The 26,800-nt window shown below is 33.4% G+C and overlaps 1 protein-coding gene across 1 annotated transcript; it reads left to right on the top strand.

Annotated features, from left to right (window-relative positions):
• The first annotated feature begins 10,960 nt into the window (after positions 1–10,960).
• LOC115878910 lies at positions 10,961–17,401 on the top strand. Its single transcript, XM_030895520.1, has 6 exons — positions 10,961–11,111; positions 14,414–14,501; positions 14,572–14,915; positions 14,980–15,084; positions 15,799–16,088; positions 16,598–17,401. The coding sequence occupies exons 1-6, from the start codon at positions 10,961–10,963 to the stop codon at positions 17,399–17,401; spliced, it is 1,782 nt and encodes a 593-aa protein (XP_030751380.1).
• The last annotated feature ends 9,399 nt before the right edge of the window (positions 17,402–26,800 follow it).

Raw genomic sequence — 26,800 nt, 5'->3', positions numbered from 1 at the left:
TTTTTCGTTATATTATCAGTTTCACACCACTGTGCGACGCACAGTGGTCAGAATGATCGATCTGGCCCTCCAATAGTATTTGTCGGCGTTTTTTAAATTAGAAAAAAAGAAATACTTTAATTTTATGTACAGTACCGGCCAAAAGTGGAGAAACTTTTAATATTTTTACTATGTCAAAATACAGTTTACTCTCTGCAGAATAGGATGTCATGAAAATATTTCGTATTTAATCTGCTTTGTATAGCCATATAACCATATAGCCAAACCAAACCAAACAAAAACCAAACCAAAAACTGCTTATTTTGTGAATAAATTTGCAGGCAAAAAATGATTTACAAATTCCAGCGGACATAGGTGGAGAAACCTTATCTTCTTCTTAATATTCTGTGAGATATTCTCTTGTTAAAGCGTCTAGATCGTGGTATTGGGTTCACAGAGCGTTAAAAATATGCCGCGCGGGATAAATTTGTCAGATCAAATAAAAAAAATCATAATTGAGAAGTATCATTCGGGAATTAAACAAATTGATATTGCTAGACACTTAAATTTACATAAAAGTGTTGTGTGTAAACAGATTAATTTGTATAGAAGTCGTGGGACAACTGACAATATACCCAAGCCTGGAAGACCCATAAGAAGATATTCACTTAAAAATCCATTTTGCACTGCGGGGGATATAAGGAACGAATACTCCTTTATTTCAATATCTGTTAGGTCCATTAGACGGCGTCTGAAACAGGCACAACTAAATGCCAGAAGACCTGCCCGAAAGCCGTTTATTTCTAAGAAAAATAGGCAGGCCCGACTACAATTTGCATTGGAACATGCAAATTGGACCTACAAGCAGTGGAAAAATGTACTCTGGTCGGACGAAAGCAAGTACAATCTATTTGGGTCGGACGGTATTAGGTGGGTGAGACGTCCTACCAATGAAAGGTTCAATCCCAAGTACAAGTATATGGTGGGTATGGCCAAACACCAAAAACACGGAGGTGGGAACGTTCTAGTTTGGGGTTGTTTTTCTGGGCATGGGGTCGGGCCCCTTGTTTAAATAGATGGAATTATGAATCGTTATATGTATTTAAATATTTTGCAAGAAACAATGGTACCTTATGCTGAATACTCTCTCCCTTTAACCTGGAAATTTATGCAGGATAATGATCCGAAACACACTGCCAAACTTATTAAGGAATTTTTGACCGAGGAACAAGTTGAAGTGATCAAATGGCCAGCTCAAAGCCCCGACCTGAACCCTATAGAGAACCTATGGGATCAACTAGAAGTCGATGTTAGGCGTAAAAACAGGGACAAATTTTAAAATAAAGATGTTTTGTTCGCTGCCCTATTACAAGCCTGGAATGAAATATCCGGGGATGTAATAAAGAACTTGATTGAGTCTATGCCCAGAAGGTGCCAAGCAGTCATCAAAAGTAAAGGCTATGCAACCGAATACTGAGACTAGCGACTACAAATGTATAAAAAATACCAGTTTCTCCATTTTTGTCCTCATAGAAATTAGTTTAATTTTTTCAAAATTTAATAAAGGCTTTTTCCAAAAAAAGCTTGTGTGTATTTTTATGAGACAGTTATTCTATGTATAAATACATATGCTTTATAAACATTTTCGTTCTTGTAAAACGGCAGCAAATAAATTTAAAAAGTTTCTCCACTTTTGGCCGGTACTGTATACTAGTTATTAACAAACTATAAATTTGGTAAATATATCAAAAAAACCCTTTAAATTTGGTGATTAAATGGATAATTTAACTAAAATTATATACAAAAAATTGTTACGTTGTAAGTACGTAAAGGAGTCGAGGGGAACACATGAAATGACAAACAAAAATGAGTCATCATATCCTTCACCACTTCCTTCTGTAGTGAATCCCTGTTTATAACCCTGCTGCCCAGCTGCTCCGTCACAATCCCATTTATACAAAGCTTTTATTTTTGAGGTACTAGCCCTAGAATTTTCATAAATTTGTAATAACACTTGTTGCACTAACAATAAACGATTCACCGTGTGGTCAAGAAGCGACTGTAACATCACTTCGGCTGAAATTTCAGTGATGGTCATGTCTTTGGGGTAGCAGCGTTCTTTCGCCAACAGTACTTCGTTATAGTTGGGGATATATGTCGGCTTTGTGCTCTTTGCTGTCTCTGCTGATACCTGCATATTGGGATCTCGTTAATTTGTTTTTTATTATTGAAGCTAATGCTCCGTCTGCCGTGAACTTAGTAGGATTTTTCTGCGTTTTGAAAGTTTCTTCAAATTCTTTGCTTCTTCTGGGAATTCAGAAACAGTTTTCACTAAATCAGCTGCAGTTCGTAAGCCCCGACGGAGAAGAGAGGCTGTGTAGCATAGCTAAGCTCATCTTTGTCAATCTCAAGCAACTCTTGGATCCTTCGTCTTTTCGTAGATTCAGACGACTCAGCAAATGTAACTTTTGGTCTTCCATACGAAGATGAGGGCGTATTGTAACACTTTTGTGAGACGACCTCTTGCTTTTGTAAGACGTCTTCAAATGCAACATAACCGTTTAGCCACTGTTGGTACTTTTTCTTAAGGTTAGTAATGCTATATTGACATTTTCTCCATTTCGCCTGCACCTGCTTGCAAAAATTGTCACATTTCTTTCTTAAAATGTCTTCGTAGACTTCAGAAGAAACATTTAAATTCAAGCATTCAACAGCAAATAAATAAATCGCTTTGTCTTTCTCGTGTTTAAAAAAATCATATAAATTAGGGATGGATATTGATCCATGATGGATATGATTGTTGAAAATTCAGGTAAGGGGACTAAAAAAAAGAGCAGCTTCATCAAAATTATTTTTTTTGTATCATATAAACAGCGCTGCATTTGAAAATTTATTAAAAAAGAATAACTGAATGTAAATCGGAAAACGCCTGGCAGAATAATAGACTTACCTTCAGGTAATATCTCCATACCACACTAACATCAAAACTTATAACTGAGTCTTTGTATTAAATAGGTAAACATAACAGATAAACTAACACTAAAGTGGTGAAACTATTACACAAGTTTTTTCTTGTCGTTTTAGTGCAATACCCTACCGCTTGTGATCTTGTTATGTGAAACATTCGATCGATACTGAAAGATTTATGCTCTCTGGAACATGTCCAGACAAGTTTTAACCACATCGGTCGTATGCGCATAAGTGACTTTTGGAGGGCTGGAACGCAGATTCTGATCACTGTGCGACGTCTCCGCTGCCATTTGTGTTCGTCGTCCGGTTATCCGTTACTGCGACATGTTTTGAAGCCGTACAGTAGACGGAATTTAAATCCAAACAATATCCAAACTGGATATTTCAACTCACACCTATCTAGAGTACGAAGAATTATAGGATGTTCTTTTGGAATAATGAGTGCCAAATGAAGAATACTCTAGAAGCCAATAGAAACGTCACCCGAATTTGCAGATAGCATTGTAAAGAGTATATGTGTTCTATACAATGCTATTGTTGATATGGAAGGAAATGGCAATCTAGAAATGGGTGAATATACAGTTGCCACCCGTAATGAAAATGTTGCTGTTGGAAGAGGTCTACAAACGAAGCTGTCACCATAATGGATGCTTTCAAGTGACTCATCCACGTTAAAGTATCTTCATGACAAAGTAAACTCAAGGGAATTAAAGTAATTAGTATACCATTTTTTATGCGGTTTACCCCCCGTTTTAAAAAAGTTGTAAAAAAATCTAACATCCCCAAATATTAGTACCATCTTACTATCTACTATCAATGTATAATTTCAGTAGAAATGTGTTCATTGTACCAAAGTGGTATGTATAATCATTAAAATTATTAAAACTGTACTGCATTAATTTCTCACAAAAATTAAGAAAACTCATAGAAGTTTCATTCTGTTAGTAGATACCCAGAAATAATACCAGATTTTTTTATTAGATTTTCTCTGCAAATAATCTTTTCTTATAATTAGATTGTGTCTGTAAAATAGTGGTGTTGTCAAAATCGAAGTTATGGCCTGTCTCTAATTTGTGTTCTACTAATGCAGTAGGATGTAACATATACATATATTTTATTTTAATTGTTAACATTAGGGTAGTTTTACCAATTGTATATGTGTGGAATTCCACTGATATGTGTTTTAATTTGTTCGTTAAATTTTTAAAATTTTTTGATTGTATTTTGCTCTCTAACTTTGTAGTGTCCTGAAGATGCAAATAAATTTTGCGAAACGTCGACAAATTTAAAACAAAGGACTTCTGTTGATTTTTTTTCGGTTATTAGATCGACAACAATAAAAATATCGACAACAATAAAAATACAACGGTTTTGGATCGACAACAATAAAAATTAGATTTACTTTTATTTTTTCCTCTTCATTTGTTAATAAACGTTTTATTTTTGAACTAAAAATATCACATTTATTGCATGTGTCTTTTTCGGGGTTGTTTTTGTCTTAAATTAAACTTCGTTAGAAATATCTTTTTGTAGGATGAAAAACTGATTTTAAATTTGCAATTTTATAAAGTTTATACATTATTGTTGTAAATGTTGTTCCTTCTTGCAAAAACTCTTGATTTCCTTTTGTAGACCTGCAATAGTGAGATTTGTAGCGTGGAAATTGGTTGATATGTGTAATTACAGCACTTTCTTGATCAGCTGACATTTTGATATGTCCACTACTACTTAGACCTCGCCGATCTGGTATTTCTAATTTTCTTACTTTGCAAAGCGCCGTATTTATGCGTTTGGTAGATACACGTAAAACGTTGATAAACATATCCCTACAAACTTCCGTTTTGTTAATAAAATATTGTTTGGAAAAGTTTCGCATTTGAGAATTTTTTGCAGTCACAAGTTTTTTCTTTACAGATGATTCCCTTACGTATCTAGAAAGAAAACTGGTTTGCACGTTGTAGACTGCTAAATTCTAATATTGTTGAAAAAAAACCGCTGCTCCTCTAGCGAAATTTTTTCATGACAATTCGCAAGACGTCTGCATTTAAATTCAATAAACTCTTTGGGTTGTACAAGATTTCTTCCTTTTGCCGTATAATGTCGCTTATTACTATTGGTATATATACAGGGTTGTTCACCATATACGACACGGAGTATTGTAGCTAAACGATTAGATTTTTACAAATTGTAAGTTTTGGGTTCATTGAAGGACTATTAGAGCTACAATTTAAAAATATTTTTACAAGATACAGAGTGTCCCAAATAAGTAAAAAATATTATACTTGTATTTTTTTAAATGGAACACCCTGTATATTATTCTATTTTTGGATTCTACGATTGAAATAAAGGTAAATTTGATTAAGGTCTATCACTCTGAAACCTTACCGTTTTTGAAATATTTTCAATTTTATAAAATTGCAGTAAAAATTTTAAGGGTTTATTTCTCCAAAGGTATCAAAGTTTTTAATACTAAATATTTACTGAAGGTTATTTATTGATCATATATTGTGTTGCAATAATAAAAATTTTACCACCTTATACAGAGTGTCCAAAAATTTATATTAAATAATTACTAGCTTTAAACAGCAGTAACTTGTTTAATTTAAATGGAATACCCTATATATTTTTCGTGAATCAGATGCACAATGTAACTGTCTATCAAATTGTATTATACTATTTTTTACCCATCTCTTCAAGTGTTCGTAGAAAATGCATTTTCTTTTAATTTAGACCTCATTTATCACTATACCCATGGAATATTGACATTTCAGATTTTTTTAAAGCAACATATATGTACAAAATGTATTGCAAGCCCATTGGTATACAAAAAAAACTATTTAAATCTTTGTGAAAGAGTATACCTATTAAATTAATTAAATTTATTAATTCATTAATTAAATATACCTACCACCATTATTTCCGACCAAAAATTAGTCAATTACATACTTTTAAATTGTTTTAATTAATAAAGTATTCTAAATAAATGTGAATTTGGCTCAGAAATCAATATAATAATAAGTTATGAAAATGAACGTCTCTGTTTTTATAACCAAGCGTTCGTAAAAAAATGAAAAAAATAATATATATTTATAAAGTGTTACTTTTTACCACACTGTCTAATACACACACAAAATTCAGTTTTTTACTATTTGGAGTATTTATTATTAATCAATGTAAACAGTAGTAAACATGTAGTTTGAATACTGGGATCATATTAATTGGTCCTTTTTAACAAACAATATTTAAACAGTTTTTTTTTTTATTTTTTAATGAAATAAGCGAACTATATCGACAATAGTAGTATCTGTACTCTTTGAAAATTTGTTACACCTTTAAAAATAATCTAAAATGTCAATATTTCATGGGTATACTGATAAATGAGGTCTAAATTATAAGAAAATGCATTTTCTACGAAAACTTGAAGAAATGGGTAAAAAATGGTATAATACAATTTGATAGACAATTACATTGTGCATCTGATTCACGTAAAATATATGGGGTGTTCTATTTAAATTAAACAAGTTATTGCCGTTTAAAGCTAGTAATTATTTAATATAAATTTTTGGACACTCTGTATAAGGTAGTAAAATTTTTATTATTGCAACACAATATCTGATCAATAAATAATCTCCAGTAAATATTTAGTATTAAAAACTTTGATACTCTTGGAGAAATGAAGCCTTAAAATTTTTACTGCAATTTCATAAAATTGAAAATATTTCAAAAACGGTAAGGTTTAAGTGTGATAAACCTTAATCAAATTTACCTTTATTTCAATCGTAGAATCTAAAAAATAGAATAATATACAGGGTGTTCCATTTAAAACTACAACTATAATATTTTTAACTTATTTGGGACACTCTGTATCTTGTAAAAATATTTTTAAATTGTAGCTCTAATAGTCCTTCAAGGAACCAAGAACTTACAATTTGTAAAAATCTAATCGTTTAGCTACAATACTCCGTGTCGTATGTGGTGAACAACCCTGTATAAAATAGCTCTAAAAGCCTAAAAGGCTCATGGCTTGATTGGTTATCTTTCTCCATTTGTTTCTGTTGTGACGATTTTTCTGTCGTTACCCAAATAGAATGAACAAAGAATCCGTTGCTCAGGGTTAGAGGAAAGCTGCGTTCGTAGGTAAGGCTTCTGACTCACAGTGACTTTCTAATGTTGTTAAAAAATAAAAAAATGATAATATATAGGCTGCAGAGATTTTAATATTGATGTTAAGAATTCAAATAGGTATGGTCAAAGACAGTGAAAAGGGCGCCACTTACTTTGTTTATGAGAGTGGTAAAGTAAGAAATCAAAAAGAAAAATACGATATCACAACAGTAATCAACAGCATTAAGGGTCTATTATGTTTATCAGGAATAAAAGTCAGAAATATATAACTATCCTACATTAAACATTTATTGAAAACGAACACAAGTATCATCAATTAGTCACAGTGATCCCAATAAAACCGCAAGTTATTTTAAATAGATTTGAATTTAGTAACTGTATTCTTTGAACTAAGTAAGCTTCTTAATAAAAACAGGTGAAATTTATGTATGTCTCAATACGATGATGTTTCGAAACATGTCGTGTACAAAAACCTTTAAAATGAATACATGTTAATAATTTTCATATAAAATATCATAGCTAAGTAAGAGTATACTGTACGAATCAAATTATAACTTATAACGTTAAATAAAAAATAATTTTGACTACAATATGTGGGATAAATAGTGATAATTTACCAGGTTATTAAATCTGTTGTCTCAAAAATTATAAAATAAAAGCGTACCTTGTGTATCAAACAAAACTACAAAATAGTTGTAGACTTATCTCTATATAGTTTCTTATGATGTAAACAGGTAGGTAGGTATTCTCCAGACTAACAGAAGTGGATGCAGATGACTATGGCAGGAGAAGTCTTCGATATCAGCCAAAAGAACGATTGTAATGTCAGGAACACTGTCTTAAGGTCAGCATAGGTCCATACAAAATGCAAGTGGGTGAAACATACAATAATTACTGCATTATTACTGCATACCATGTGGTAATTACTGACTACCATGTGGTAGTTACTGAGTATCATGTGGTAGTTACTGAGTACCATGTGGTAGTTACTGAGTACCATGTGGTAGTTACTCTATAAATAAAAAATAGTTCTCAGGACAGATACTCAATAAAAAAAACAACTTACGGTCTGAAAATCAGCTTTACATAAATATATTCAAACCATATGCCGATCCAAACCAGTAATTAAATACTCAAATAAACGAAATAAAAACGGAAATAACTGAAATAGAATTTAGTTAGATAGGGCTATATAAAATGGCGGATAAACTTACGATCATTCCAAGAAGAAACCAAACAAATACGATCTATACTCTGAATTGCATACTTTACAAGGTTTTCAAATCTCCAAATCGGACACCCATGCTATGGAAATCGAAAAGTGGATTCAGAGTGCTTTTCACTGGAAAATTTGTCGGACGCCGACACACGCGTCTTCTTCAGATCCAAATTCCCAGAAAGAAAGAAAAAAGACCTTCTTCTCAGTTCTCAGTTTCAGAACCCAACTGTCATAAATGAAGTTTGATATCTAGCGAATAGATGCGCTAATAAAAATTAAATATCGAAACAAGTGAGCTGTAACAAATGGAGTTTGGCATCTTTGGCATCTAGCAAATAGATGGCGCCAATACTAAGAAATTTAAATAAAAATAGATTTTTAAATTCAATTTTATTAAAGGGAATAAAAAATGCTACACTGTCTTTCGCCTTTATTCTCCACCCATCCACTCTTATCCTTCTCAAGTCCTCTTTCCACCTATTTCACGTTTCATTATCATATTAGGAATTCTTGCTTCGGCCATTCGTTCAATATGTCCCAGCTATCTCAGTCTTTGTGCTCTTGCTACTCCCGTTATACTCGGTGCCCGATATAGTCTAGTATAATCTACCTCAGTATTTTTCTTTCCCAAATCTCTAGCCTCGAACTTTCTGTTGCAGTTAACGTCCACGTTTCACATGCATACAGCACTATTGGTCTTATCATTGTTTGGTACATTCTGATTTTTAAATTTCTAGAAATGTTCTTACTCTTAATAATTTTCTGTAATGCGCTGACACATCTATTTCCTGCCATTATTCTTGCCATAATTTCTTGAAGTCTGAGAGAGGTAAACGATACAAGTTTGAGGAAGTAGATACATTCACAGATCTGGGAGCAGTATTTCTAAGGAATCCAAATGTAACTCAAGAAATTGGTATATACTTTTCTTAAATGTCTGTCCTGTTCTGGAAACTTTCTTTTCCTTCCTCTTCCAGGACGTCCCTCGTTTTTAAAAAAAGCTTCTGGCTCGCTGTCTGCATTTTCTTCTGACGATTCTGCGTTGGAATCAGGCTGGTAAGTTTGATCCCTTATGGAGTCATCAGTTCCTCAAAGTCTCTATTACATCTATCCATTTTCCTTAGTTCTGTTCTTGGCTCATTATAGTTGATACCATTCTTCCCTTCAACACTTTGTTCCTCTTCCAAACATAAGGGAGTGAGTACTAGTTGAAGGAAGTGCCGTCATGTTTCGTCTTGTATTTACAATGCCGTGGATAAAAAAATACCGGTCTTGGGTATCTTTGTAGATCTGTCAAAAGCTTTTGATACGGTGAGTCATGAGATATTACTAGAAAAATTAGAGAATTGCGGACTTCGAGGTAATGTGTCAAAACTAATAAAAAGCTACTTAACTGGTAGAATGCAGGTAGTTAAGATTGGTGAGTATAAGAGTAATTACGAACGGATCTCTGTGGGTTACCGCAAGGAATTCGTGCTGGGACCTCTTCTGTTCACGCTTTACTTATAAATAATTTACTACTTAAACATTGATAGTCCTGGACAAATTATTAGCTTTGCAGATGATACAACAATTCTTTATTCTGCAAATACTTGGGCGGAATTAAAAACTATAGCAGAAAGAGATTTTTAGAAATAAAAAAGTGGTTCCAATACAATAAATTAACGCTAAATGTGAAAAAAACCAATGCATCTCATTTACTTCGTATGCCAATAATCTTGCACATATGGGTTTCTCTTATAATAGATAAAGAAACAACTATTCCAGAAGAACAATGTATTTCTTATTTGGGTATTATGTTTGATAGTCATCTGCGTTGGAACAACCACATAACAACACTAGTAAATAAATTGCGTAGACTCAGTGGGCACATTTAAATATTTACGCGAATATCTAGACGAAAGACATCTCATAACAATATACTATGCACTATTTCAATCACAAATTTGTTATGGAATAACTGGGTGGGGAGGCGTAGCTGATAAATATCTAAAAAATTAACTGTTTTACAAAGGTGGATATTAAAAGGCGTTGCTTAAAGTACAATTACGATTTTAAGCTTCTAGAACCGTCACTATATTATACTAAAAGCCCTTACTGTATCCATCTGATAGATTATTTTTTTCCTAGTAATGTTCTCGATATTCGCAAATTACATTTTTTAAAATTAGTTATTTTGATACAGAGAGGAGGTTTAAAAAAACAGAACTATCACATCAATATGACACCAGAAAAAAGTCGGAAAATCTACTAACACTAAGATGTAAGAAAGTAATTGGACAAAAAGGCTCGGAGTATCTATAGAGGTGGCAACGCTGGCGCGCAGTGAATAAGTATTAATGTTGTAATCGCGGAGAAATTTTTTGAGTTTTTTGTGGTTCCTAGCTAGAATAAATTAAATACAGTGTTACAAGTAGTTGACAAAGTAAGTCTTTAGTCTTTAAATAAAGAAGTGCCATAATTAGAACGGCTAATCATCTTTAAAAAGGCAAATTTGTTAGAAAACGCCCCGCCGTGGTCAATAACTTTGGACTTTGAACCATCACATAAATCGATTAACAATTATTATTTGACCTAGTTTTGGACAAGTACAGTGGACGTCGTTGCCAATTGCAATATTTTTTTTTTGAGTAACAGATATTATAATATATAATATACACCGTAAGAATGGTAGATACGCTCATATTCAAACAATTTCAAGAAATCAAATCTTTAATACAGAACAGCAAAAAAGAATTAAAAGAAGACATTAAAACGGTGAGAGAGGATTTGTCAATTCAAACGGAAGTTCTAAAGGAGAGTATTACTGTAATACAAAGTAAATTAAACGATATAGAATTTCAGGGTACAAGCACTAGAAAAATTAGCTAGAAGAACAATTTGATAATATTTGGGCTACGGGACCACAGAAACCTAAAGGACTTTGAATTAGCTACTTGGGTAACCGAGCAACTAAGAAATCTGTTAGAAGTAGATATAAATATAAGCGATATAAACAATTTATACTACTTAGGAAACGACTCAACGAAACCGCTACGTATAGAACTCAATTCATATTTAAAAAGGCATTGATTCTTCGAAGCGCCTATAAGCTGAAGGGAAAGAACATCTTTTTCTTTTTTTCTTTTTTTGTAACTTCTTCAGTGGAATCATTATTTTCTTCATCAAATTTTGTTCCCCATCATCGTCAATTTGATATGTAAGGGTCATTGTTTTCATTATCTACTTCACCATTTATTAACCACGATCTTTCCAAGAAAGAGAGAGTGGTGAACAAGGTACTCAAACAAAATTTGAAAGAGGCAAAGGAAAAGGGTTTAAGGGCGTACATTAAATGGATACTCTTGTAATTGGCAGCGAAACTTATAATTACGAACAATTGGTGGAGAGAGAAATAAAGGTAACGAATCTGATTGCAGAAGTTCTTTACCGATATTCCATCTAGACCATCCCTTTGTGCTCAAGGACACCCGTCAACGAACAACCTGTACAACCTATAGAGCGTCACAAGCAAGAAACTCACTTATCCGGATCCAAAAGCTACCGACCAGTACTATTGAATTTTCCCATTAATCCGGGAGCATCGACTACGCAAACTCGCAGGGGTTCGGCTGGCCTTATAACCGCATCCCTACCTTCAACTAATAAGGGAAGACCAGCAACAAGAAGTTACTCGAAGCCGGTATAGAAATGAAGATGTCGTCAAGTGTAAAGAGACATTTTTTTTTAAACATGAATTTTTACACTGAGGGCTTTTAACAGGGACTTTTTCACGTGAGTGAATTATTTATATACATTGGCTGGCGCTCTGGTTTGTGCGCGGCTACAATTTCCTTGTAATTTTAGTCTAGGGAGATATAAGCATATATCGCGACTTGCTTACTCTGCACTTTTGGGACTTTTTAAATAATTAAAATATAGTATATGTTTAAATTTAATTTGGTGTTGGGCTAAAATAAATAGACTATTAATATTTAAATATATAGTAAATACATGGACGTTTATAAACCAATATAGATTATTTGTTTCTTTACATTAAATGTATTAATCCAGTATATTGTAAAACAAAAAATATATATTTTATCTTTTATTCTCTTTTGAAAAATTAGGTGTTTCCGATATGGGTCAGATTGCAAGTTAAATATTTAAAAGCTTAACATATAAGATAACAATGAATTCATATATTAAGGACTTTGAAACAAAGGTTGATTGAGGCAGATGTGGTGGATGACATTAATATATATGTAAATTTGACATTGAATTATCATCATTTAAACTTTTTCTTTTCATAATAATATTCGTAGCATAGATCACAATTTTGATGAGCTTCTTGTTCTTTTACGTGGAATAGATTTTGAATTTGATTGTATATTACTTACTGGAAGTTTTAAAATTTGGAATATTGATTACCGGGATACCGGGATACAACATTATATATAATGAAGGAAGTCTAAATAAAAATGATGGAGTAGTAGTGCTTATAAAATGTTCGTTAAATTATTCCTATAAAATACTAGATATAGGAGATAAGACCGCTGTGGAATAACTTGTTTTTTAGCGTGCTTAAGTGTTGGACAATGAAATATATTAATTTGATACATTTAGATACAGTTAAGAATTTAGTATAAAATATTGTAGTTATTGTTGTAGAAATAAAACTCCTCAGACAAGGTTCTACCTTAAGAGGATATTATGTTTATTCACTATATATTTTGTATTCGTAAGTTATGTATATGTCTTGTATATACTTTGTAATTGGATCAGTTTGAATAAACATTATTTATTATTATTATTTATTATTATCTTGCGCCGAAGTATTATTCGAAATTACCTGTTGAGATAAGAACTCTAAAGAACTTAAAACAATTTAAATTTTTAACAAAGAAATGGCTACTGGATTTAGATTCATATCAAATCGGAATTGTGACTTGTTAAATCAGGACATAAATGGTTGTGTCATTCTCTCCAATCAGGCAGAGCAAATACGGGTAATAATAATAAAAAAAAACTACTGTTTTATTTTCTATTTTTTATATGTATGTTGATGTATTTGGTATTCAGGAGGTTTTATTGTGGAAGTATTTTTTACATATTACAGGTTTGTTGAATTTTAGAGTGTATTTATAATTTAAGTGTTTTCTAAAATTATAGTTGTAAATCTATGCCTCGCACAAAAAATGTTTCATTTTTTCTGAGGTAAATTTATGTTTATTGTATGTTTATTTATTGTAACATTGTAATTTAATAGGTATATAAATAAACATTATTATTATTATTATTATGTCAGTTGGGGGCTCAAAGAAATCTTCTTTCTACAGTAAGGAATTTATTTACATTTCAGATAGACAAAAAACTGCGATAGATTAAAAATGGAGTTTGGGAATATTAAAAGTAAACCTACCTGGTTAGTATGAATACCTGAAAATTCTGGATTTGATAATGAATCAGTCAGACTGCGTCAGCGAAACTGACAAGTGAGAACTCGCCTTAGGTATTTCAGTTTCAGTCATTCGGTCTATTCAGTCATTAAACTTTTACGTTGTTACGTACCTAGGTTCTTTTTACTCTTCAAAATGGATTTTTTCTCGCTATGGTTTTATAGAAAAAGAACCGGATGATAGATATTAGAAGTATGTTCTGAACATAATACAGTTCTGAAAATGTTTGAGAATAGGGACAAAGAAGGTGCTTACAAACTGTTAGTGTTAAAGCATCTTTAGGATATAATGATACAAAGTTCAAAGAATTTTTCCGTTTAACTCCACAACTATTCCATACTGCATTAAATTTAACCATCAATCTTTTCCAGTTTGTTAACACTATTTTCTATTTGTGACATGGTGGATGGACGTTTCATGGCACTTCTTTGTTTTGGTGTTCTAGAATATTGTGGTGTTCAAATGGAAGCAGTGGGTAATTGGTTTTCGACTCCAACGCTATTCAGGCTATTTTCCTGTGCAACATCTGAATGCGGCTGAAGGCTTGAATTACTATCGTCAGGTGTCAGTGAAAAAAAAGATATTCTAAGGTTGCAAAGCACTTACTAGATCAATATTAAAAATTATATTTTTGTGTAACAAAAATGGTAACAATTACATAAAATATCTACTTTTTTTGCAGGTATCAGAAACGGAACAAGAGTGGCGGAGTATCCAGTGAGAATTCTATACCCGCTGGAATTTTCCCAATTGTTTGGGAGCGATCGATGGTAAAAACGTAATAATACGCTGTCCACCAAAAACTGGCTCTGAATATTTCAATTACAAACATTCCTTCAGCATTATCTTGATGGCAGTCGTAGATGCAAATTATTGTTTGTCGTACATAGATGTTGGTACCAATGGTCGTGTTAATGATGCTAGAGTATTCTCGAAATCGTCTTTCTATGAGGCTATGGAACAAAATATTCTTCATTTACCCTCAAATGGAGTATTTGTAGCAGATGATGCGTTTCCATTAAGAACCAACATTTTAAAACCCTACAGTAGATCTGGACCAATAACAGAATGTCAACAAATATTCAATTATCGCTTATCAAGAGCACGACGAATCGTTGAAAATGCCTTTGGTATACTAACTTCCAGATTTAGAATATTCGAGAAACCGATTCCGCTAGCTACAAGTACCATTATTAAAGGTCATAAAGACTACAGGTGCACTTCATAATTGGCTGAGAAAAACTACAGATCACTATATTACACCTGGAAACGTTGATACCGAGGATATAACTGTAGGCCGTGTTACCAAAGGCTCATGGCGTGATGCTCAGATTCACGGAATAGCACCTTTAAGTAATATTTATTCCAGTAATAATCACAGCTATGCAGCAAAAGCAGTTCGAGATGCATATGCAGAAAAATTTACTGAACTACTGAAGCAGTGCCTTGGCAATTAAAAATGACTGGCAAAAACAACACATGAGAAAAATGTGTTACAACAAATAATAAATTGTACTTATTTCTATCAAATAAATAAACAAACCTATTTACCAAATTAGATGTACTTTCACTTGCCTCACATACCCCTCTCAAAAATGCATCGGCCTTATTAAACCAAAATAAACGTGGTTTGGTTACTTTTTCCAGATTTTAATATCTTCGTTAATTCATTTTTGTAATTTGTTCAGCGTTTTGATCTTGTTTTTAACATCAGCGACCGTTAACTCTGGTGTTTGCATGTCGTTGGACATAGGCATTCTCTCGTTCTACCCTATTTTTGTATAAAGCGGCCCTCACACGATCAATAATATTGTCAATGTTTTTTATTGTCAATATTTTATCAATATTTGAAAGGTGACATGACACGGTCAATACACATATCAATATTTATATTTTACGTTTTGTGTCGATATTAAGTGTTAATATCGTGCCAACAAATGAACCATAAGAAAAAAGCATGTATTGCCATCATTTTGGCACATGTAAGTGAGAAAAAAGTTAAGAAAAGGCGTTGGATAAAAAAATGGATTTCAAAAAGAAAAAAGTTTGGTCACCTAAATCTTCTAGACTACGTTAAGAAACAGGAGCCTGATGATTATAAAAATTACTTCAGAATGAATGGCGAAATATATGATCTATTGCTTCATTTGGTCAGTCCTTATATTACCAAAGAAAACACGAATATGCGGGAAGCTATACCAGCAACTGAAAGATTTGCCGTCACACTTAGATTTTTGGCAACAGGAAGATCCTTTGAGGACTTAAAATTTTCAACAATAATTTCACCAACAACCATTAGTGAAATAGTTATGGATACTTGTGAAGCCATAATTCGAGTTTTAAAGGACTACATCAAGGTTAGTAAGTTTAAAATACAATAATTTGTAACTTTTTATTAGGTATGTGCGTAGTAAGTAACATGTTCTGGCAGTACTAGATATTCTTCATGTTCTTGCTGTGTGAGTGGTGACTGCAGTGGGTTGAAACATAATTTGTAGCATAAAATTTCCCACGGTCAATGGATGATGTCCAACTATCGGCTGATAGTGGTCGTGAACCAGTTGCTTCAGCCGCCACGTTAATTTTTACTGAGTGACGATTTAGATTTCCTAGCGCTGCTTCAAAAAATATCATTGATTGCTTTTTTCAGCAAATAACCTTTGTTGGGGTGCTAAAGCTTTTAGTTTGTTTGCCCAGACTTTAGCAATCTGACTTTCCTCTACATACTTTTCGTCCTCCGAAAGGTATTTGCATGCTAGTGCCAACAACTGTTTGTTGTCTGGTGTTTTTGCCTGGGTTTTTGTTCTTTTTGATGTATGTAGATCTTCAGATGTAACCTGAAAAACAATAATATATTTTTTTACAGCTTCCAAGAACTCAAGATGAATGGAGAAATGTCGCATTAGAATTTGGTAGAAAATGGCAGTTTTGGAATTGCATTGGCGCTGTTGACGGAAAACACATTAATATTGTGAAACCAGCAAATTCCGGTTCTCGTTACTTTAATTACAAAGGATACTTTAGTATAGTGCTGATGGCTATAGTCAACGCTAATTACGAATTTATGTTGGTAGACTGCGGAACAAACGGAAGAGTTTCGGATGGTGGAGCTATTCACAATACAACATTTTGGGAATTGTTTCAAAATAATTTGTTAGACATTTCAGAACCTTCAAGTATACCACATACTAACACCAAATACCCTTACGTTTTTCTAGGAGATGATGCTTTTCAAATGGGTAATAATTTCCTGAAACCATATAATCGTGAACATGCAACACGAACCGACCGCATATTTAATTACCGACTCTCTAGAGCCCGGAGAGTTGTAGAGAATGCATTTGGTATACTTGTAACAAGATTTGGAATATTTCAAAAACCCATAAAATTGTCCCCGGAGAAAGTCGCGACTATTACAATAGCTTGTTGCTATTTACATAATTTTTTAATGCGAAAAGGATCTGTTGATTATTATAAAAATACTTTAATATCTGAGAATATAACCACTGGGCAATGTGACACAGGATGTGACAGAACGGAATTTACACTAACAGGACTTAAACATGGATTATTTAGAAACCCTACTAACAGAGCAAAGGAAATCAGAGATCTCTATCGAAATTATTTTAATCAAGAAGGACAAGTAGATTGGCAAAATACTGTTATATAGATATTATATTATACTTTATTTTGAGGATTATTTCAACTATTTTTGTCGCAGTATTCGCATTTATAAAGCGTTAGGTATAAGAATAGATATAATCCTTTTTAAAATAAAATAAAAACTATTAATAGGTACTTACCTCTATTGTTTCATTTATGGTTGATCTCGTTTTATCTGGCTTTTCTACATCTTTCAAAAATTGAAGTTCCAAAACAACAACCAAGACGAAGGTTCATATATGTCTGCACTTGCACTCCCTGTGCGTTGAGAGTCTTTATTTTTTTAGTTCTTTTCGGAAATTTGTTCTTAACGAATTGATTTTTTTTTTTCACATCTTCTATTCCCGCATTTTTTTTATTTTTTATAAATGTTTAATAATTTTTTATAACCTTCTTTTTTCTTGTCGCGGTTGGAGTAGTCGTTTGACGAAATATCCCATAGTTCTGGCATTTCACGATAACTATCTATAAAAATTTGTAATATTTCTCGTTCACTTTTGTTTCAATCTCAGATTCATCTTCCGAAAACAACGACGGCGATGTTCTGTCTTCCGCCGTGGTTACAAATAAGCCATAGATTAAATAAACTAGTCAAATCTTGTCAATCATGCGACCTAACGGTCAATATATTGTCAATAATACTAGCTCCGCCTTTAATATTGACGAGTATTTTCAGGGACCCGAAAATCCATCAATATATTGAAAGTACATCAATATCTACGCTCAAACACTCAATAATCCAAAATATTGACAATATTATTGATCGTGTGAGGGCCGCTTAAGTCGTTGGTGATATTTTTAAGGCACTCACACATATTTTCTATCATTATCCAAAAATGCATACATGTGTTCATCACGCCACCCGCTGGGGTATTAGCATGAAAAAGGTGATCGAAATTCGAAAAAGCAAATGTGTTTAAGATTTCCCAAAAAAAGATAAATGATAAGTTAAATCATCTCTGCCATGAATGGCGTTGCTATGGGTGTGTTTAGTTGCATTCATTTGTTTCAACGAAACGTCAAAGTTGTTACTTCTCACAGATTAGAGGTAAATGGCTAAATTTTATGTTTAAAATTATAAATTGTTGTTGTTCTTGTGCTCTTTTTAACTGAAAGTTAGGCGTTCAAAAAATTTGATTAAATTTGTGACATTTTTATTATACTTAGAGATTTAGTTGCGCATTTCGAAGAATTCAGCATATTGTCTATATACGTTTTACTTAGTAAACATTGGGCTTTCATACAGTAAAATAAAATACTGCGACTTATTGCGATTTTGCTGATAAAATGAGAAAAACATTCTTGGTTTCCTCTAATTTGCCAATCAGTGATATACTAATGCGAGGTGTAAACCGCGATGGCATTGTTGTGTACAAAGCGATCGCATTAGTGCCATTAGCAGTATAGCACAATTTGGCATTAGTAGCGACTTTAGTGGTATGGGCATTGCTCGCGGATCAGTCGTAGCATTAGTAGTAGTAGTTGCGATATTACTACTGGCACTGACCGTGGAAACACTGGAACAGTGATTTTTCTTTCTTTTTTTAGAATCGACGAATTATCCTTTATTTTGTTCATATTATTTCCTCTTTAATTGAAAATAGCAATAATTTATATAAGGTCTACATAAAAAAATTTCGATCAAGTATCAGTGTCAAATACCCCACTGTGCGCCATCGGAAAACCATTTTGAATAACGATGTGCGATGTGTTAACGCGAATTATTAATCTAACCTCAAAACTCGTAAACTGAACAAATCACGAAAATGTAGTTCTCACGCTTCAGTTTCTATTCATTATTCGATAATGATCAGTCAAAAATGAAAAAAGTAGAACTGGTTTTCACTTTAACTGAATGTACGAATGTACTGATCATTTAACATGAAAATGTGTTCTGACGTTCATTATTTGTTCAGTTTCACTGAATCATTTGGACTTCTCCCGTGAGAACCCGCCTTAATCGCAACGAATTTAATCTCCGACAAACCACACGCAGACAAAACTTCGGAACGAACTGAGGTCGGCAAGTTAGAGCGTTCTGTACGGAAATATTTATCGAAATATTTCGGGCCGATCTGGTCAGAAAAAACAGGCCTTAACGCAACATGCGATAATCGATGTCAAATGTTTCTCCAGAAAGATTTTATCGAAATATTTTACATTTGGAATACTAAACTCTTTCGCTTGTGTCTTCGAGCTTTCTCTTGGTTGTGCCTTTTCGAAGATCTTTTGTTTCATTTTTCATCTCCTATCTCGGGATGTTGGAGCTTAGTCGAAGAGGAGTTTGGGTGGTAAGAGTTAGCGTTAATAGGGGAGTAGTTAACTTATTCCCTGGAAGGTGACTTTTACAGTACTGGGGGCGGACTGGAGCATGACACTTAAAAAAATATGTTAGTTAAATATGCTATAAGTCTAAGTATGCCTCAACATAAAGTTGATGAGATTTCCTAGGTTCCATCGAAACCAGTGTCTCAATCGAAGTACTGGGGTGTATCGCTTGTCAGCCAAATTAACTTTCTGTCGTTCTAGGGAGGAAATTCAGTATTTTTCAATTCTTATTGTTAACAGTTAGGTAAGAAGTAAATAAGTAAATAATATATTCTATTCTTTTATTCATATTTCATGGAACATATACAATAACTTAATCTAAATACGTGAGAAAGCTGGATTCTCGAGTTGTTGTTGAGTAATGCTAGTCTGATGATGAAGTCTGCGCATATGACTTATGTTTGATGATAAAGTCTGCGCATATGACCCTGCTCGAGAGGCATACGAAGACGGTACGCAGCAATTTTTGATGGTTCTTAATTTTGAGGATTTCGTTTAATAATAGATCTTGCACAGCGCTACGGAAGACACAGTCACATATTTCAGAAACCCCATAAGTACCGATCCCCAATTAAACCGCACTAAATACTAACACTCTGACGTCCTTGAAATTGGATTTCCTGGATATTAAACGGATTTGCATCAGACCAATGATGAGTATTTCGACGATGGCAGCCCCTACTGGTAGAAAAATTGGACTCGTCTGTCCACAATATGGAATTTAAAAAGTTAGGGTTTCTTTTTATTTCTTCCATCATAGATCTACAAAAACGCAACCTTTCTTCTTTTTGTCTAGCCGTTAATTTTTGCACTCTTGTAGGGTTATAAGGATGAAACTTATGTTTTTTTCAAGATATTTTGTAATAAACCATACGATATAGGAAACTCGTAGTATATCGGGTATAGATTTGTATGGAAATGCCCGAAAATAGACCAACGCGTTAGTTTCCATTTCTTCCGTTATTTTCCGCTTAACTACTGCTTTCTTCTTTACAATTCCAGTCTCGAAAAATGTCTTCTTCAATCGATAAAATATTTTCCTGGAAGGAACCTGTCTATTGGGAAACTGGAGTCTATACCTCCTAAGTGCTTGGGTTGCACTGCCGCGCCGGTTTGACGAAAAATATCAAACAAAAAACACTTTTCCTCAACTGAATAATAATATCTCATTATGTTGGTTTTTACGAAGAAAATTTACCTCACAATTATTCGAAACAAATAATAACAATGACAATGACAGAATGAGAAATAATTGAAGAAAAAATCAATAGTAACCATTGCATATGCATAGCTATCTTAACTCTTTTAATTAATTGTTTTTGTTGAGAATTCAAAAATCCGTGGAATATTTAAAGGTGTTTATTCATCGTACAAATACAGAAAAGAAATCGAGACTACTTAAAACAAAATATCCTATGCTAAATAAGTAACCAGACCCGTAAGGTCGTTGATATGATGTTTCATACGTATATAACGCTTCAGAGAGATGTTTTTGTTTATAAAATCTGCCGCTGATAAAATATCCAGCTTATTGATAAACCACATATTTTTAAATTCAAATACAATAATAAAACTCATTATTTTAACAGTTTTTACATGCTTTTGTCGATCTTGAAAGAAATTAAGAAGAATGCACAAGTGTGATACATTTTTGAATTTGGAGAAAAGGGGACTATCTAATGCGCTACTAATATACAGGGTGTCCCATTTAAAAAGTTTTTTTTTAGTTTTAAAAATCTGACATGTGACACCTACTGTCATTTTTGACAACATTCGCAAAAACTTGGCTGAAACTGCTACAACATGTTTTTTGAATGACTGTTTTAACCCAACAAACAAAAAAGTTATAAGCTTTTAAAAGTGGGTCAAACTAAAATGATAACCCTGTACACCAGAACCGTACTTTTCAGGAACGACAAAAAAAATTTAGCAATTTTTTATCTTTATTGCAATTCTGAAGATGTGTTAATTTTGGAAAAATGTTTTTTAATCAATTTGTATCAACAGTTAGTCAAAAAATAAACATTGGTGATGTTATAAACAAATATTAATGCTATAATTACGGGGTTACTGACTTACATGGTAAATTGCATTAAGTTTTCTGGTAAAAATGAAGTAAAACAACCTGTATTAACATTTTTATTCGTGTAATATGCAAGTACAATATAAACATTTGTTATTTGATGTGTACTACTAGTCGAGAATATCTTCTGGATCATCCTTATTTACCTCTGGCCTAAATATTGCATGATAAAAGCACTGGACATGGATACTGTCTAGCATATACGGTTTTAATTTCACAATATCCCTCATTTTTTAACATTAAGAGGTATACGTCCTCCTGGGTAAGCCGCGGCAGTCAGCAGAGTGGATGGTAGGTGTGTTGATTTTAATTGAAACTCATAGCTTCCTGAGTCAATAAAATAGTGCGCTTTAACGTACCCTGGTGTGTTTGAATTATGCGAAAAATGCATAAACGAGGATATGGTAAAGTTCTGCTTCTTTCCTTTAGGGACTCTCGTATGACCATGCGAATCAGTTGACAAACATTTTTTTTTATAATACTGCGGCCACCATGACTTGTAATCGATTATCATAGAAGTATCTATTACACATACGGAGAACTTTTGCTTATTAGGTACTTGCATTTGCCACAATCTCAATATAATCCATGACGGTGTAGATTCGATCAGTCTTCTTAATTTTTTGTTTTTGGACCGCAAAATCTCTATCGCATTGAAGAAACCTATGTCCTCTAATACGAAAGTACTGATTTATTGTGACCTAGGGTGACTAGGGCAGCACACAAGTGAATCACTGTGTGTTTTTTGTTTTGGCCTGCACGCCCGTCTAAAAATATGTGCAAATGTTTTGTTGTCTTAGGCAAAATAGTGTCGATATAATAATTATATCGACACTATTTTGCACTAATAATTTATCCACTAATTATTAGTGTAGTGCCCAGAGACTTTTACCTCGGAATTCAGTTACTGTCAATGTATTAATGCGAAACCTTCTGTATTGTGTTTTATAGATAAAATACTAAAATGTTTACCCATTTTTTTTCGTTGCTTTTAATTTTTTATTTTAGTAATTTTAGTAAATTCTTATTTTTTTCCTTCTTAATTTTTTGATTTGAGTTTTCTAAGTAAATTTATTGAAATAAATGAATTTAATGCATAAGCTATACCTATTCTGCTAATATTCTAATCATTGAAATTTTGATTGAAATCGAATTATACAGGGTGGCGCGTTATACACGACGCGGTTTTTGCAAGGAGAACAAAAGTTTGTATTGAAGTGAAATTTTGGGAGCTTATGTAAGCCAATTTAAAGCATTTTGTAAAATTATATAGAGTTTTACAGGGTGCCCCCAAAAAAAGTTACACATGAAAGTTGTGATTTTTGTAATGGAACACCCTGTATATTAATTGATTTTCAGGTTCTGGTAAAAAAATAAAGGCGAGTTTCATTAGAAAAGTATATCACTAAAATGTATAGTTTTTCAAATACTTTCACCGGCATGAAAAATGGACACCTTAAAACTTTGATGTATTTTATATATTTTTTTCTAGTGGGCCGATTTTGATGATTTTTTATATGTATGTAGCCAAATTAATTGACTTTTTAGTATGTCTTTCTAAATTAAACATGAAACTCCCCATCTGTTAATTATACGAGGGAAAACAAAATGTTGATATTTTGGTGAAAGTTTGAAACACCCTGTGGAATATGTTAAAACAGCAAGGAATTTAAAAATCATTTTATCGTTTAGATGCATCCTTTCTCGATAGTTTATTTTTTGGTTCATCTCATTAGCTTTATTTTTATTGGAGATATTCGCTTTTGAAGAAAACACTAACATTTTTTCGTAATTTTTGCATTAAGACCATGCCTTTGCTTTTGTTCCTAATCATTAGATCTAGTAAGTTCCGGTCCGAAGCAGGCCTTCTTGACAAATGAGTTTAATGCATAAGCTATACCTATTCTGCTAATATTCTAATCATTGAAATTTTGATTGAAATCGAATTATACAGGGTGGCGCGTTATACACGACGCGGTTTTTGCAAGGAGAACAAAAGTTTGTATTGAAGTAAAATTTTGTGGGCTTATGTAAGTCAATTTAAAGCATCTTCTAAAATTATATAGAGTTTTACAGGGTACCCCCAAAAAGAGTTACACATGTAAGTTGTGATTTTTGTAATGGAACACCCTGTATATTAATTGATTTTCAGATTCTGGTAAAAAAATAAAGGCGAGTTTCATTAGAAAAGTATATCACTAAAATGTATAGTTTTTCAAATACTTTCACCGGCAGGAAAAACGGGCACCTTAAAACTTTGATGTATTTTATATATTTTTTTCTAGTGGTCCGATTTTGATGATTTTTTATATGTGTGTAGCCACCACAGTGTCTTCACAGTGTCTCACACCACCAATCCAACTCTTGACGCGCACCTACAACGTCCTGTTTCCGAATAGGAACGAATGGGATAAGCCGAGAAACGGCTTATTATTTGCGGAAATGTGTTGGTACACGGACGGATTCAAAAACGATAAAGGATCTGGCCAGTAGCGTGTCGTGGATAAAAGGGCGGAGGGGGCGGAGGCCTTAAGGGGCGAAATGATCAAGAAAGGATCAAATAAATTACAAACTTTTTTTAAATAATAAGACTACATGAAAAATTATATTTTTTTAATTATAAATTTGTTTATTAAAAAAGTTAGTGTACAAAACAGTTATTTCAAAGATACGTCTTCTTTTAACCGATTTAGAAATATCAATTATTTCGTCTATATTTAGATCCTGGACTATGCCTGCTTCAATACTGAAAAGTGATAAATAATTGCTTCTATCTTGTGTGCTGGTGCACCTCTGGTAATTATTAATTCTTCCTAATCTACTGAAAGATCGTTCTGCACCAGCACTGTTGGTGGCTATGGTGTAAAAAATCCTCATTAATGCACATAAAGATGGATATGAAGACTCTAGGCCATTGGAAATTAAAAATGATAAATATTCGTCAGGTGCAAGTTTGTTGTCATCAGCATTAATTTCTTCTAATAAACTGCAAAAATGTTTATATTTCTCAACTAAAGAATGTTTAACATCCGCTTGGTACAATATCTGTAAATCCATAAGACATTTTAAATTGTCATCATTGACGTCCATATCTAATAAACAATTAAATTTTTGGCATATATTAAGGAAGTCTTCAAACCGATTCTCTAGAGTACCAGTTAAAATGTCTAAAGTACCATAAAACACTGATATCTTGAAATTATCTTCAGAATTTTGATGTAGGTAATCATTCTGGATTTCATCCTGAATTTTTATTATTCTTCTTTGTCTTTTTGTGGAAAATGATGTTGACGTATTGTATTTATTTGCCAAAATGGTAGCCTGTTTTTTAAAATTTTCAAAATATTTTTCACTTTTTAATGATTTGAGATCTTTAGTTACCGCAGTAATCATATGAGCAGCTGTACAGAAGTTGATATTAACCTTTTGCAAGTGATTGCACAATTATATTAATTTTATTCAGCACTTCATTATAGTCGATTATATTTAAAATTTATATTTTTTTTCGGTCGGTGATTTCCCGAATTTATTTCCATCGCGACTGCTTTCCTCTTCTTCTTTGGCGGCGCCGCGCCGGCGCAACGTTATGGCTAGCCATTGTATTTTTATTTATAGACAATGGTCTAGCGGTAGCGTAGTTTCAAACCCATATGAAAACTTTTGTACGCATACGCCTACTTCATTAGAGCTTTAAATTTTAATTAAATATAAGTAAACATCCAACAAAAATAAAATAAAATGTGAGAAACAACAAAAATAAAATGTGAGAGAATAAACAAAAATAAAATGTGAGAAATATATAGGTACGTCATTTTTTTATCTTGAAGAGTTAAGGGCACGGTAGGGCACCATTTGTTTTTGCGTTAAATTTAGTTTTTCTATTTTTTTCAACGGGCGCCAGAGGCGCTAAGCCCATAGGGGCGGAGGGGGCGTTCGCCCCCCCTGGCCCCCTATACGACACGCCACTGGATCTGGCGCAGGAATTTACTGCAGCATTCCAAAGACTGAGATCTACCACAGTCTTGGAAAACACACCACTATTTTCCAAGCTGAGCTATATGCGATTGAAACCTGTGTGCAACTGCTGGTAGAACAGCAATACACCGGGAAAACAATAAGCATATTTTCGGATAGTCAAGCCGCGTTGAAAGCACTTGAGGCAACGAAAAGTACGTCCAGGACGATTCTTCATTGTAAGAAACTACTCAATATATTAGGAGATGGAAACAAAGTGTCGCTAATATGGATACCGGGACATGTCGACCTAGAGGGAAATGAACGTGCTGATTCCCTCGCCAAAACTGGTGCAGGCTCGCCATTCGTGGGCCCAGAACCGACACTTAGCGTACCAAAAAATCTCGCAAGAGACAGGCTCTGTGAATGGGTTAGGGGTGTAACGCTTCGGGGCTGGTATGACAGTCCCGGAATGGAACATGCCAAAACAATCCTAGCAGGGCCATCCAAACGTAGAACAGATGAACTCCTAAAGGCTGGTAGGAACGGAGCGCGTACGCTTACTGCAGTATACACGGGCCACTGCCGGTTGAGATCACACCTACAGAGGATGGGACTGGTGGAAGACGCCGAATGCCGACTCTGTATGGAAGATGAAATAATGAAGCACGTTATGTGTACCTGCCCCGCTGGGGGCAGGACCAGGTTTCAGGTGTTTGGCAAACCCACGCTAGACTTATCAGACCTAGAAGGCATATCACCCTCGGACATAACGGCCTATGTTAAAAGGCTAGGTCTTGAGGGCGAACTTTAATGCTCTTTTTCTATTAAAGAGCTTGTAGAAACAATTTGAATACAACTTCTTATTTTGCAGAAGTGCATTACAGAGGACTTGGATGCAGAAAAGGAATATCCAGTGCAATTAGACCATTTTCTAAGGGAATTAAGATTTTGTTGGATTTTTCTCTGACAAACTCTGGGTGATCTAGAAGAATAGTAAATAACCAAATCAGCCAGGATCAGATCATCAACATATCTTTT

The sequence above is a fragment of the Sitophilus oryzae genome, unplaced genomic scaffold (genome assembly GCF_002938485.1).
Source record: "Sitophilus oryzae breed Bouriz unplaced genomic scaffold, Soryzae_2.0 scaffold_1536_pilon_pilon, whole genome shotgun sequence".
NCBI classification, from domain to species: Eukaryota; Metazoa; Arthropoda; class Insecta; order Coleoptera; family Curculionidae; genus Sitophilus; species Sitophilus oryzae.
The sequence above is the reverse complement of the archived record's forward strand: the minus strand, read 5'-3'. Positions and strand labels throughout refer to the sequence as shown.

Excerpts from the sequence above, each read along its gene's own strand:
- LOC115878910 (XM_030895520.1), top strand. The coding sequence starts at position 10,961 with ATGGTAGATACGCTCATATTCAAACAATTTCAAGAAATCAAATCTTTA. Across the intron at positions 14,502-14,571 it reads TTGTTTGGGAGCGATCGATG|CATTATCTTGATGGCAGTCG; the intron begins GTAAAAACGTAA and ends ACATTCCTTCAG. Across the intron at positions 15,085-15,798 it reads TCACGGAATAGCACCTTTAA|ACTACGTTAAGAAACAGGAG; the intron begins GTAATATTTATT and ends TAAATCTTCTAG.